This window comes from Camellia sinensis, chromosome 4, assembly GCF_055761805.1.
Source record: "Camellia sinensis isolate YWXY chromosome 4, ASM5576180v1, whole genome shotgun sequence".
Lineage (NCBI taxonomy): Eukaryota > Viridiplantae > Streptophyta > Magnoliopsida > Ericales > Theaceae > Camellia > Camellia sinensis.
In genome coordinates this window covers 85,675,290-85,688,290 of record NC_138964.1, presented here as the reverse complement: position 1 = coordinate 85,688,290, position 13,001 = coordinate 85,675,290, and the positions used below count along the sequence as shown (strand labels likewise).

Genomic DNA, 13,001 nt, shown 5'->3' with positions numbered 1-13,001 from the left:
GTTGAAGGCCAACTCTAATTTTGATAAGGTTCAAGTCTCCTAGTGGTCGGGAACATTGAATGGAGACGCTATGAACAACTTGTGTTTTATTTTGGAACTGCTTCATTCCGGTTGCTTTTATGGTATTTTTTAAATATTGCAGTATATTTATATCCATTATTCTAATTTTGATTAGATAAAAGTGATCATATCCACAATTCTAATGTTTTTATGGTATTTTTTAAAAATATTGAGGCATAATGAGTTAGTTATCTTAAATGTCCATTTGCTCTGCTTCCTGGTTTTCTGGAGATTATGTTTCATTCAATACCTATATGCATATTTTATCTGATACTACAAGTATTTTTGCAAGTTGATGTTCAATAAAAATTAGTCTTGGTGTTCATCAAGTTCTTTTTACAGGTACTCAATATGCTTGGCTAAAGGAAGACCTATGCAATATGGACCGCAGTGTAACCCCTTGGCTGGTAGGTGCATTGCATCCTCCTTGGTATAACAGCTATAAAACACACAATCTGGAATTTGAATGCATGGGGCAGGAAATGGAAGCACTTCTGTATCAATATCGTGTTGATATTGTCTTCTCCGGTCATGTAAGTGGAAACATATTTTGTTTTTTCTTGCAGATAGCATAACAGAATGTTTTATTTTTTGTCATTTTCTAAATCAAGTTTGTCTGGGATTTATGGGGTATAACATACAGCCAACTCATGTCTACCAAATGTTTTCCAGTTTTCCTGGGTTTCCCTGCTCTTTTTTTAATGCAACAACTCTTATTCAACTTCTTATTGTACAAAATTATGGCATTACAATCACATGGGTCTATATAAGCGTTTTGACAAAAGTGGCAGAAATAGTTGGAACTCGGAAATAAACATTACACAAATGCATGTGCTCCTGAGGATTGACAGACGAAACATTCAAATTATTTACCTGTGGCATGGTGATGCAGTTCCATGTATCTATATCACAGGGAAATGCTCAAAATTCATGCATAAGTTTCTTGTTTCTTTGTGTTAGCTTTATTTTGTGCTTTATTTTCCTAGTGTTGACTGAATGGTACTATCTCTATTCTGTTACAATGTTATTTACATACACAAATCAAATGTTGGCAGCTAGGATAAGTTCATTACTGATTACGTAAACTACACACATCAGTTAAACGGCATGCATTTAGGTAAAAGCTCATGATAGTGCTTTAATTCTTTTATGGTGCATTCTGTTAAAAGGAATTCCAACTAATCTTATTTGCATAATGATTGGTGTCCAAGTAGGTCAAGAGGTTACTGGATAGTCTATCAACCTTGATGCTGGGGGTTCCAGTTCTCTTGTCATCTTGCCTAGACTGTAACATGATCATATATATATATATATGTGTGTGTGTGTGTGTGTGTGCGCGCTCTGTTAGTACTCTAGAATCCAAGCTTAAAAATGTGAACCTGTGTAATCTTAGTTAATTAACAAGGAATTAGTTTTTGAAGTGTGGGAAAATATTGAAATACCAACTTTCAAGTTGTTTTCCATTCCACCACTGAACATTTCTTGAAAATATTTGGGCTAAACCTTTTGGTCTTTCATTCTCTATGTTAAAATCAGAGGAAGTAGTCCTCCCAAGGATCCTTCTCTTCCTGAAGATTTTGAACAGAAATGAGATAAGTGAGAAAGTTCAGGACAAGTATGGTTAGTACCCACTTGGTTTTGAGGAGGATTGTCTAAGTGCATGAAAGTCTCACCTGAGAAGCAGTTCATCCACATTATTATTATTATTTTCAGAACACAGATAATTGCACAAGTTTATATACATAATAAATATAAGGATCTTGACTAGGATGCTGGTTGTTGAACTCCTGCTTTTTAATATTTCACCTTAGTGTTTCAAGATGTATATGCACACACATCCAAAATGCCATTAAGCAGATGGAGATTGAACATGGAATAATCCTTCACTTTCTATTTCCAAAACTCTTTTCTTTCTTTATCAGACAAAGTGACATATTATCTTCATTTCAGGTGCACGCCTATGAGCCAGATGAATAGAGTCTACAATTATACACTTGACCCATGTGGTCCTATTTACATAACAGTTGGAGATGGTGGAAACATGGAAATAGCTGATGTTGATCATACAGATGACAAATGTTCACCACAGAATACTTACCAGAAATGGGAGGAGCGTGCCATTTGAATTTCTCCCCTGGCCCTGCAAAAGCAAATTTTGTTGGGACAGACAACCAGAGTGGAGTGCATTTAGGGAGAGTAATTTTGGACATGGAATACTTGAGGTAAGATAGCTATTAATGCCATTTACTTGACTATAGGGCATTTTTGATAAGCATTCAAGCACTGAGAAATATCCTTGAAATGACTATTTGTCTGTCATAGCATTATCGACAAATCTTCTTCTACACAATCATATCATTTCATCAAACTAGTTTCTGAAAGGCTATTTATTGTTTTGATTAGGGTTGTGGAAACATTTCTTAAATGTACCAGAATCATTTAATAAAGATGAGGGAAACAAGAACAACAAAAAGAATTTAGAAATACATGAAAATGGTTGGGAAATGTAAACTAAACCTAACGCAGTAATTAATTGATTGAGCATTGTTGAGATTTATATATTCATTCACATAAGGGAAGTATAGAATCCAAAATTTAATGTTAGATCCAAAAGTCATTTATTAATCACAAATGAAACAATGCTAAGTTTATGTGATTCAAAAGTTGCCTAAGGGATGTGGGTAAGTTGTGGAGAGAATGTTGCATTTTTTTTTGGTTTTATTATGCTTTATGATACAAAAAATAATATGAAATTGGGGTTTGCAGGTATGAGTTCTAGATGCAATATGGATCAATTGGCTGGGTTGTAGGTGCGACTCTTGGATATGCACAGGCTGCATGAAATAAGCGAGTGATTGCTTCCATTAGTGATGGTAGCTTCCAGGTAATTATGCATACATTTCAATCTTCATTGTACATAATATAGTTTTGATTTTTGTAAATTCTCCTTATCTTATGAATATTGTATATCTTCATCTTATGTCACCTAGCATGCACAATATAAAGGATTATAAACTTGAGGGATTGCTGTAATGGGATTCACTAGTCTGAATTTGTCCTTGTTAACACCTATTTTGGTGAATGCTTGGCAGGTGACAGCACAAGATGTGTCAACAGTGCTGAGATGGGAACAGAGGACCATCATCTTCCTTATAGAACCCGGGAATTTTTGTTTCTTAGTAGATGCTTTCATAGTCCTTGTATGTATAATTAGTTTGAATTGCATTTTTTGTGCCGATTTGTTTTGTAATAACTTTCAACTTACCACTAGGTGCTAGTTTAACTTTATTTCATCTTGGAATTGAAATATTTTTGCGTATTGAGAAGCATGAATTGATCTAGTATTATGTTTATCTAAATTTAGTCAATATATTGTATATTTTTCATCTTTATAAAAGGTATTTTTTTGGGTTAAATCTCACAAAATTAGCACAATTTATTTATTTATTTATTTTAAAAATAAAGGTATAACAGCGTTTTTAAACGCCGCTATAGAATACCCACGGTTATATTTTTAAAACAAAAATAACCTATAACGACGTTTTTAAAATGTCGCTAAATGTGGAGTGACGTCATTGTACCATTATGCAGCACATTTAGTGGCGTTTTATACTGATAAAGTGACGCTTTTAAAGCGTCATAAAGTTACAGCGACGGCCGTATCTTTGGCGTTTGGTACTAAACGTCACAAAAACAATTAGCGGCGTTTTTGATAGCTATAGCGGCGTTTTTTAAACGCCACTAAAAGCTCAATTTCCAGCAGTGAAAAGAAGGTCCGGTATGTTTGGTTCATTCGGGTACGGCATGCGTACGCCACGGGTACGCTATGGGTACGCCACGGGTACGCTATGGGTACGATGTGGGTACGCCAGAGCCAATTTTTTTTTTTTTTATTTTTTGCCCTTGCAGATCAGCAATTATTTTTATTATTTTTATTTTTTTTTGGTGCCCTTGCAGATTAGTAATTTTGATATTTTTCTACTGTCCTGTCTGTCTGTATAAATTGTTGAAGCATATCAACAAATGATTGTGATGTTTTTAAAAAGCAATTTGAACCAAAAAAAATAACAAAGCCTATAAAGGGTAGTTCTGTATATGACTATGCATTATGCTTTTGTTTCAGATGCTCCTAGAATTTCTTTATAAAATCTTTAATCATAACAAACTTTTAAAGTTTATGCACAAAATATTAAAATTTGATGCTGTATTAGTTGATTAGTAGTGGTTGGGAATGATGCAATTTTATGTATTATGCAAATTGCAATTGACAACCTGCCCCAATTGATAATTTTTTTTCCTTTACTGTTGGCAATTAATTTTAAATCTTTGTTTGGTCTCTTGTTATTTCTTTGGTCTCACCTTATAAAATAGCAAATTGATGAGCAAAAAGAAAGATTTTAAAAATAAATTATGATTACAAATTCACAGTGCATAACATGTCAAAGTGAGAGATTTCACAAATATTATTTTTAATGCTTAATGGTTATAAATTATAGGAAAATGAATAGTTCTTTTTTTAGTTTTGATATTTAATTTTAATTTGTAAGTTGGATCCTTTAATTATAATTATATTTAAAAAAAAAAATATCGACGTACTGCAGCCATACCCGTATCGTACTTTTTTTTTAGTTTTACTGAATCGGCGTACCCGCACTTATATCCATACTGTACTTGTACCCGTACCGTACTCGCACCTGCACCTGCACCTGCACCTGCGCTTCCTTGATTCTAACACAAAGTTAAAAAGGTTCCCTCAAATCTGTCAACATGTGGCTCGTTTGGGACAACCATTTTAATATAAAAGCCAAAAAAATATTTTTATCTTTATTTTTTATATATTTTTACCGTAAAATATTTAAAAATTATTCAAAATATATTAATTTTTTTCATATCATATTTTAATAATGTAAAAAAAATTTATTAAAATAGTATGATTCAAATGAGTAAGTCAAGCAACCATGAAAGCTCAAGAAAAAAAAAAGGATTTTGAAGGAAAATTATCAAGTGCCCCAGTGGCACGATGTGCTTCTATTCTAAATCAATTAATAATTTGTCATGCTCTCTCACTATTTCATATCATCAACAGAAATTAAGGCCAAGTTTGGGAATACTAAAAAAGTGTACTTTTTGTCTTTTTGGACTAAAAAATTGAGGTTGAAAATATGGATGTTTGGGTTAACTTTTTGACTTTTTATTGAAAAATATGTAATAAAAAATTGTAAAAATTGATTTGTAGGGAAAAATTTGAATTGGGAGTTGTGCAGCTGTAATTGTTGACTTTTGGTGAATAGTGTTAACTTTTTAATTTTTTGAGTAACTTTTTGACTTTTTGACTTTTTTAGAAGTGCCCAAACTTGGCCTAAGTGAGTCTCAGCCTTTCGGTATACAAAGTGGACGTGCCATGGAACACCAAATAACTTCTCCAACTAGAGATAAGGCCATGGCGTGTGGGCTGTGCTAAACCACACAAACTCACTCATTGATCCCTCCCTGACTACTCATTGATCCCTCCCACACCCAACCAGCAAACACAATCAGCTAGCTAGTTCATTCACATATGGATCTGATACTGTCATGCCCATTCCATCTTTTCATGCACCTTGTTCTCTTCTTCAGTCTAAGTTCTGGCTTTCCGCGTGTTGCTGCTCACTCTCCGCATTCCGGTAATGAGACCGATAAGCTAGCCTTGCTAGCATTCAAGGCTGCAATAACTTGCAATCCGTCTGGCGCTCTAACCACGTGGAATGCATCTATCTGCTTCTGTCAGTGGGTTGGTGTAACATGTGGCCGCCAACACCAGAGAGTCATTGCATTAAACCTGCACGATCAAAAATTGACAGGGCCTATTTCGCCTCACATCGGAAATCTAAGTTTTCTCAGGGAACTACAGTTGTCTAACAACAGCTTGAGTCATAAAATCCCCCCAGAGCTCAGCCGTTTGCGGAGACTGCAGATGTTGTCACTGCATAATAATTCAATTACTGGTGAAATTCCCACTAATATATCTGCTTGCCTTAACCTCGTCACCCTTGACCTTTCTTTCAATAAGCTGGCCGGGAAAATTCATATGGAGCTTGGTTCCTTATCTAAGCTTGAGATAATCTCATTTCGGAGGAACAATCTAGTAGGAGAAGTCCCATCTACTTTTGGGAATCTTTCTTCTCTTCAAAAGTTTATTGCACCAGAAAATGGTATTAGCGGGAACATTCCTGATGCGCTGGGTCGACTGACAAACTTGCAAGTTCTGGGATTGGGAGGGAACAGGTTGGTTGGCACCATACCTTCCTCAATATTTAATCTCTCTTCTATGGTAGTTCTTAATGTGGCCCTCAACCAACTTCGAGGGAGGCTTCCATCAGACCTAGGCGTTACTTCTACTAATCTCCAATTCCTCAGCTTCACTGAAAATTTTTTTACTGGGTACATTCCAATTTCCATATCTAATGCCTCCAAACTAAAACAACTTGCCATCGAAAGCAATAAATTTACGGGAAAGGTGCCTCCTTTGGAAAAGTTACATGATCTTCAATGGTTATGTTTTGCTGATAATAAGCTCGGAACTGGGGAAGTTGATGACTTGAGCTTTCTCTCCTCTTTAACGAACGCCACCAATTTGCTCTATGTGGGTTTGAGAAATAACAGTTTCGGAGGGAAGTTGCCTGAATCAGTCAGCAATTTCTCCATGAATCTCAGTTTATTATTGTTGGACAACAATAAAATATTTGGGAGCATCCCAACTGGGATTGGAAATCTAGTCAACTTGCAGCAGATTGAACTGGGGGAGAACCAATTCACAGGTAATATTCCTACTGATATTGGGAAGCTTCAAGAATTGCAAATTTTTAGACTCTCAAATAATAAATTCTCCGGAAACATTCCTTCTTCTTTGGGAAATTTATCCTTGTTATCGAAACTTGGTTTAAGTGGAAATAATTTTTATGGGAGAATCCCTTCAAGTCTAGGAAAATGCCAAATTTTGGAAGAACTAAATCTCGAGCGGAATAATTTCAGTGGTTCTATAACAAGAGAAGTTATGAGTATCTCGTCAATATTGCATCTTAACCTATCTCAAAACCATTTGACTGGTTTCCTTCCGGGAGAAATTGGAAACTTAAAAAATCTGGAAGTACTAGATGTTTCTGACAACATGTTGTCGGGTGAAATTCCAAGCACGATTGGAACCTGTGTAAAATTAAGATTCCTATATATGAAGGACAACAACTTCCAAGGGATCCTTCCTTTATCTTTAAGTTATTTGAGAGGTATGGAGGAAATAGATCTTTCTGTCAATAATTTCTCGGGAAAAGTCCCAGAATATTTGGAGAGCTTTTCCTTCTTACAGAAATTAAATTTGTCATTAAATGATTTTGAAGGTGCAATACCAGAAAGTGGCATCTTTACCAATGCAACTGCAGTTTTTGTTAAGGGTAACCCCAAGCTTTGTGGGGGTATACCTGAGTTACAACTGCACAGTTGCAATTCCAAAGGATCTACTCTTACCTTGAAATTAATAATCCCCACAATTTTTGGGCTTTTAGGACTAATTTTAATGTTGTGTTTCCTATATCTCTGTTGGTTTCAAAAGAGAACAAAAATGCCCTCTTCTAAATTTCTAGGAAACACGTTTCTGAAATTGTCCTACGAAAGTCTAGTCAAAGCTACTGATGGGTTCTCTCCAAACAATTTGATCGGTGTGGGTAGTTTTGGTTCTGTGTATAAAGCAATTCTTGATCAAGGTGGAAATGCAGTTGCAGTGAAGGTGCTACACCTTCAATTCCATGGCGCCTCCAAGAGTTTCATTGCTGAGTGTGAGACCATGAAGTGCATCAAACATCGAAATCTCGTCAAGCTTCTGACAACATGTTCAAGCATTGATCATCATGGTAATGATTTCAAAGCTCTGATTTATGAGTTCATGGTCAATGGGAGCCTAGAAAAGTGGTTGCATCCAATTAAGAATGAAGATGAGGCACATGAAGATTCAAGAACATTAAACCTTCTACAGAGATTAAATATTGCCATTGATGTTGCTTCTGCACTTTGTTATCTTCACCATCATTGCCTTGAACCAATTGTTCATTGTGATTTGAAGCCGAGCAATGTTCTTTTGGACAAAGAAATGATTGGACATGTAGGTGATTTTGGGTTAGCAAGATTCCTTCCAGAAGCCACCTATCATTCATTTGCCAATCAATCAAGTTCCATTGGCATAATAGGGTCTGTTGGTTATGCTGCTCCAGGTAAATGTGCCTTGTAGGCCCTTTTGTGTTTTCCATTTTTCCTTCACTTTCAAATAGAAGATAGAGTTGATTCACATTTCCATCGAGTCTGGTCATTCAATCACTAAAAAAAAGTTGGTTGTTCTTTGATTTTGCTCCTCACTGTTGTGTAGAGAGCATTTAGAAAAATCAACCGTACCGAAGTTAATGATAGCTATGAATATTGAGAGGAAGAACTAAACAATTAACACAGACAAATATAAAAATTGAGAGAAAAAGAAACAATCACAAAAGACTCCAGATATTACGTGATTTTGTTGAGCCTACATACACAGGTAATTCTACACCATGTATTTCAGCATTCCAATATGAAAGAAACAACATATATTTATATTAGAGAAATCCTATCCAAGTTTTTACACCCAAACCTACAAAGAATAGGAGTCTTGCTACCAAAACCACACTAAAACACTGAGTTTTACAAGTACAAAGTTAGTCAAAGTCAGCGTATTCCGCTTGAGCAGCTCTCTGGCTCCGCTTGGGCAGCTCTCTGGCTCCACTTGAGCAGACGAGCAGTAGCAAACAAGTCCCTGCAGTCGAATCTTGCTCAGGGGGACAAAATGCTTCACTCGAGTGGAAACCCGCTCCACTCCAGAACACCAAATTAACTCTTATTTGTACAAAATAGTAATTAAGTTCTGTTTATTTGGTTAGTAATAATAGCAATCCTCTAAACACCTAGTTATGTGTGTGGCAGTTGATTGCATATATTTAATCACAAACATGATGACAATGTTTGCTTAATTAATTGATATGAAATTGGATTCAATTAACTGTGCACCCACCTATTGACTAATTAATAAGAAGATATTAAATCATGATTTAATTGGTTCAATAAGTATCACTGGGAATCAATCAAGCTTTGTTTCAATTTTGGTCTTTTTCATGACATAAGCACACAAACCAAATGATGTCCTATGTTAAATAGTAAAGCTTACACTACTCCAAACTTGTTTTCTACAAGAAGTAGATTTGTAAATGATACATTACTATTCTTGGATATGCTTCTGATTAAATATCTTCACAATCGTAATTACTTCGTATGGTGCATGAATTGCAGAGTACGGCATGGGAAATGAGGTGTCAACATCTGGTGATGTGTATAGTTATGGCATCCTCTTATTAGAAATATTTACGGGGAAGAAGCCTACTGACGACATGTTTAATGGTAGTTTATGTCTCCATAACTTTGCTAAGATGGTCTTTTCCGAACAAATTGTGAGTGTTGTTGATCCAACACTAATTCAACAAATAGAAACGAGGGATGCAAACTTGAACATCAACAACGCTCATAATCAGAGGTCTGATAGCAGTCACAAAATTCAAGAGTGCGTCGTTTCAATACTCAAGGTTGGAATCGCCTGCTCACGAGAACTTCCAAGAGATCGACCCACTATTAATGATGTTGTTGCTCAGTTGCATGTAATCAAGGACACTCTTCTTGGAACTGGTGGAGTACATGGAGGCATAAAGCTAGAACTACCGTGCCATAATGAATAGGTATCCTTATCATTTTATTTTATTTAAAAAAAAAAATAAAAACTAGGGGTTTGAGAGAGAAGTTAGGTATCGTAACTATAGGAGCAAGTAGTATGTATTCAAATAATGCTCAACATGGTCTACAACTATCAATAATTAATGCTTAAGATATTAAAACCATTTTCTGTTTTTTCCTGAAAACTTAAGGACAAAATTTCAACTAGAAATTCACGTTACAAGAATGATTTAGATTATATAACAGAGACAGTTAATCGAGATTTTAGTCGACCTCTATTGCAAAAATCCTATTCAAGATCCCAAACCTCAGCTCCCATAACTTCAGTGTCACAAGTCCTTTCTTTTAGTGTTGAAGCATTAAAATCTTTGGAAAAAACTATGGTAGCTAGGGAATTTTGGCTTTGCTACCAAGTTCATCTAGCAACGTCTGGTGTAGATCTTTGTTTACGTTGCACTTGTTTCCCAAAAATAAGAAATATTTAAGAAAAAATTTATGTAACCGACTCCATCTGATTGAGACTTGAGACTTAATTTGATTTTATTAATTAAAAGGAATTCATGGACGGGTACACCTATTCCACATGAAATTTGCATGCAGTAAAGCTCAAAAAATGATACTGCAGGTGGGTATGTACTGTTTCTTTTCTTGTTCTCTATTTTCATTTTTGATCTTATAAAGCAATTTGGTTTTACAATTAGAATAACATTTGTATATATCTTATGCAATAAGATAACCCCCAAACACTTGATTTTCAAGCCGTTGCAGCTTAGTATTTTTTGTCTTCTTTTAATCGTTTGTCATATCTCATCTAGGGCTGCAAACGAACTGAATCAAGCCGAGCTTTGCTAAGTTTGAGTTTGGCTCGTTTACTTATCGAGCTCGTTTATTGAGCTCGAGCTCGGCTCAATAAAAAACTATGCTCGAGCTCGGCTCGGCTCGATAATTTTTTTTTAATATTATTTAAATAAAAAATATTATTTATATTATTTACTATATAAATAATGTGTTTTTATTATTATTTATATTTATTTATATATTATTTGATATATAAATAATATATTTATTTTATAACTTAAATAAAGATAAACGAGTTGAGTTTGACGAGTCAAGCTTACGTGAGCTTGAGCTCAGCTCGATTGCTAAACGAATCGAGCCGAGCCGAGCCCTTAACGAGCCGAGCCGAGCCGAGCCGAGCCGAGTTTGTTCATGAACAATTCGATTCATTTGCAGCCCTACTCATCTAACTGTGTTCGAAGTTCTAAAAATATTTTTTTTCTCTTCTCTCCTAGGAGTATGAGGTTTGATTGGAATTGAAGATATGCGTGAACTCCACAACTATATGATGCTGCAAATTATTGATTTGGCTGCGTGTTACATGTATAATCCTATACTTTAATTTCCTTTTTTTCCTTTTTTTTTTTTTTTTTAATTTTAGTTTGTCTCAAGCATTCTTGCAACTTTTTATCATTTAAATGTACTTTTAAGAAGGCTATAACTTCCAATGGCTATTTTGTGTTTTTGCTCTAAAGTAGGTTTCATAATTTAGATGAAGTGTCACTTTCATTATTCATAATTAAACTTTGCATCACATTTGCAACACTCCGTTATATGCTGCTAATATTTTATTACATCGGTGGCCTCTACTGTGTTTTTTAATTTTACTTTGGTCTCTAATTATGTATGTGATATTTTTTTGTTCAAAATTCTAATAACAAATGACTTAAGGGACAATATTTCAACAAAACAAAAAATATAAAATATAAATAGTTCAAATTAAAATTATAAAATTTGATGTGTCCATTATAATGTATATTTTATACCCTTAAAGTATATAACTCAACAAAAAGTAACAAATCTCATTGTTTTAACTAATTGGCCTTGTTTGGGAACATGCTAATTTAGTAACTTTTTGGCTATTTGACTAAAATATGAGCTAAAAAAAATTAGTATGTTTAGGATGATTTTTTGGCTTTTTACGAAAATATATGTAAAAAGTAGAGAGAAAAAAATGATCTTTGACTTTTTGGTATGGATTGTTGATTTTTTGGCTAATTTAATAATTTTTTGACTTTTTAACTAAAAGGAAGGTTTCCAAATGAGACATAAGTTGAGCACTACATAAACTTGTTCCACAATCACCACATAAACTTCCTTCACTCCAGTGTCGGCCTCTTCTTTCATTTTTCCTTCTACTTATTTGATCCAATTAACCCTCGGCAAATTGCAATTAAGGATGGACATGACCTCGATGGCTCATTAAGCCCGCTAATAATTCATAGGTTTTGAGATTATGGTTTAAGATGAATGAGTCGGATAGGAAAAGAATTTCGAACTCAATAATAATATGGACTGGGTTTAGAAAAAGTACTTAAAGCTCAATCTGCCTAGCCTCCAAACTATATTATACAATATATTTTACATTATTTAACTTTATTTTTTTATGAATATAAATTATGTCATATTAGTTACATAAAGAATTAGTTATGAAATTTAAACTACTAGCTTGAATAGGTTAAAGAGACATCAAAATGATTGAATTACTTATACTTATTTATTTAAAAAATAAAAAATATATATATCAAACAATATTCATGTCACCTGAGTAGATTTTGAATTTTTTATTTTGCTTTGAGACAGACTTAACAATATAGTATAAGGTTGATCTCGACCACTTTACCAAATTGATTTTAAACTTCATTCTTACTGAAAGGAATAATCGAACTTTAAAAGAAATGATGAATGCCATGTTGATAAGTTCTAGTTACCTCAGAACTTATGGAGGGAAACAATACTAATTATATTCTCTATAAAGTACCTCGAAAGAAAATAAATCAAACACTTTATAAAATATGGCATAGGAGAGTATCATCCTACAAATACTTGAAAGTATGGAAGTGTTTGGCTAAAATGGCTATTCTTAATCCTAAAAAGAATAAGATAGGTCCAAAAACCATTGACTATATATTCATCAGTTATGCCAATAACAGTACTACTTATTGATTTTCGATTCATAAATAAAAACATTCAGAAATGTATCTAAATACTATTATTAAATCTAGGAATCCATTATTTTTTGAGCATGTCTTTCCTAACAAAATTGGATAGGAGATTAATACTAACAAAAGATTTTATGATTTTGGTGCTAGTAATGATCAAGAACAAGA

At 34.1% G+C, this 13,001-nt stretch overlaps 1 protein-coding gene and 1 long non-coding RNA gene across 5 annotated transcripts; both read left to right on the top strand.

The window, feature by feature from the left end:
* The first annotated feature begins 1,819 nt into the window (after positions 1-1,819).
* On the top strand, positions 1,820-3,292 carry LOC145823382 (uncharacterized). The gene is made up of 3 exons (XR_014365672.1): positions 1,820-2,282; positions 2,827-2,944; positions 3,153-3,292. It is a non-coding gene; the product is annotated as an uncharacterized LOC145823382 (long non-coding RNA).
* Positions 3,293-5,485: 2,193 nt separating this feature from the next.
* On the top strand, positions 5,486-11,406 carry LOC114280790 (uncharacterized). Of its 4 annotated transcripts, none has more exons than XM_082925284.1 (4): positions 5,486-6,857; positions 7,815-8,300; positions 9,400-9,839; positions 11,127-11,406. In XM_082925284.1, the coding sequence occupies exons 1-3, from the start codon at positions 5,618-5,620 to the stop codon at positions 9,837-9,839; spliced, it is 2,166 nt and encodes a 721-aa protein (XP_082781410.1). In that variant the 5' UTR covers positions 5,486-5,617; the 3' UTR covers positions 11,127-11,406. The 4 variants fall into 4 exon arrangements, 3 of the variants coding, with proteins under 3 accessions (XP_082781410.1, XP_028078972.1, XP_028078973.1); XR_014366732.1 differs by adding an exon at positions 10,389-10,459 and having other exon boundaries at positions 5,491-8,300; XM_028223171.2 differs by having other exon boundaries at positions 5,491-8,300.
* Positions 11,407-13,001: the final 1,595 nt, after the last annotated feature.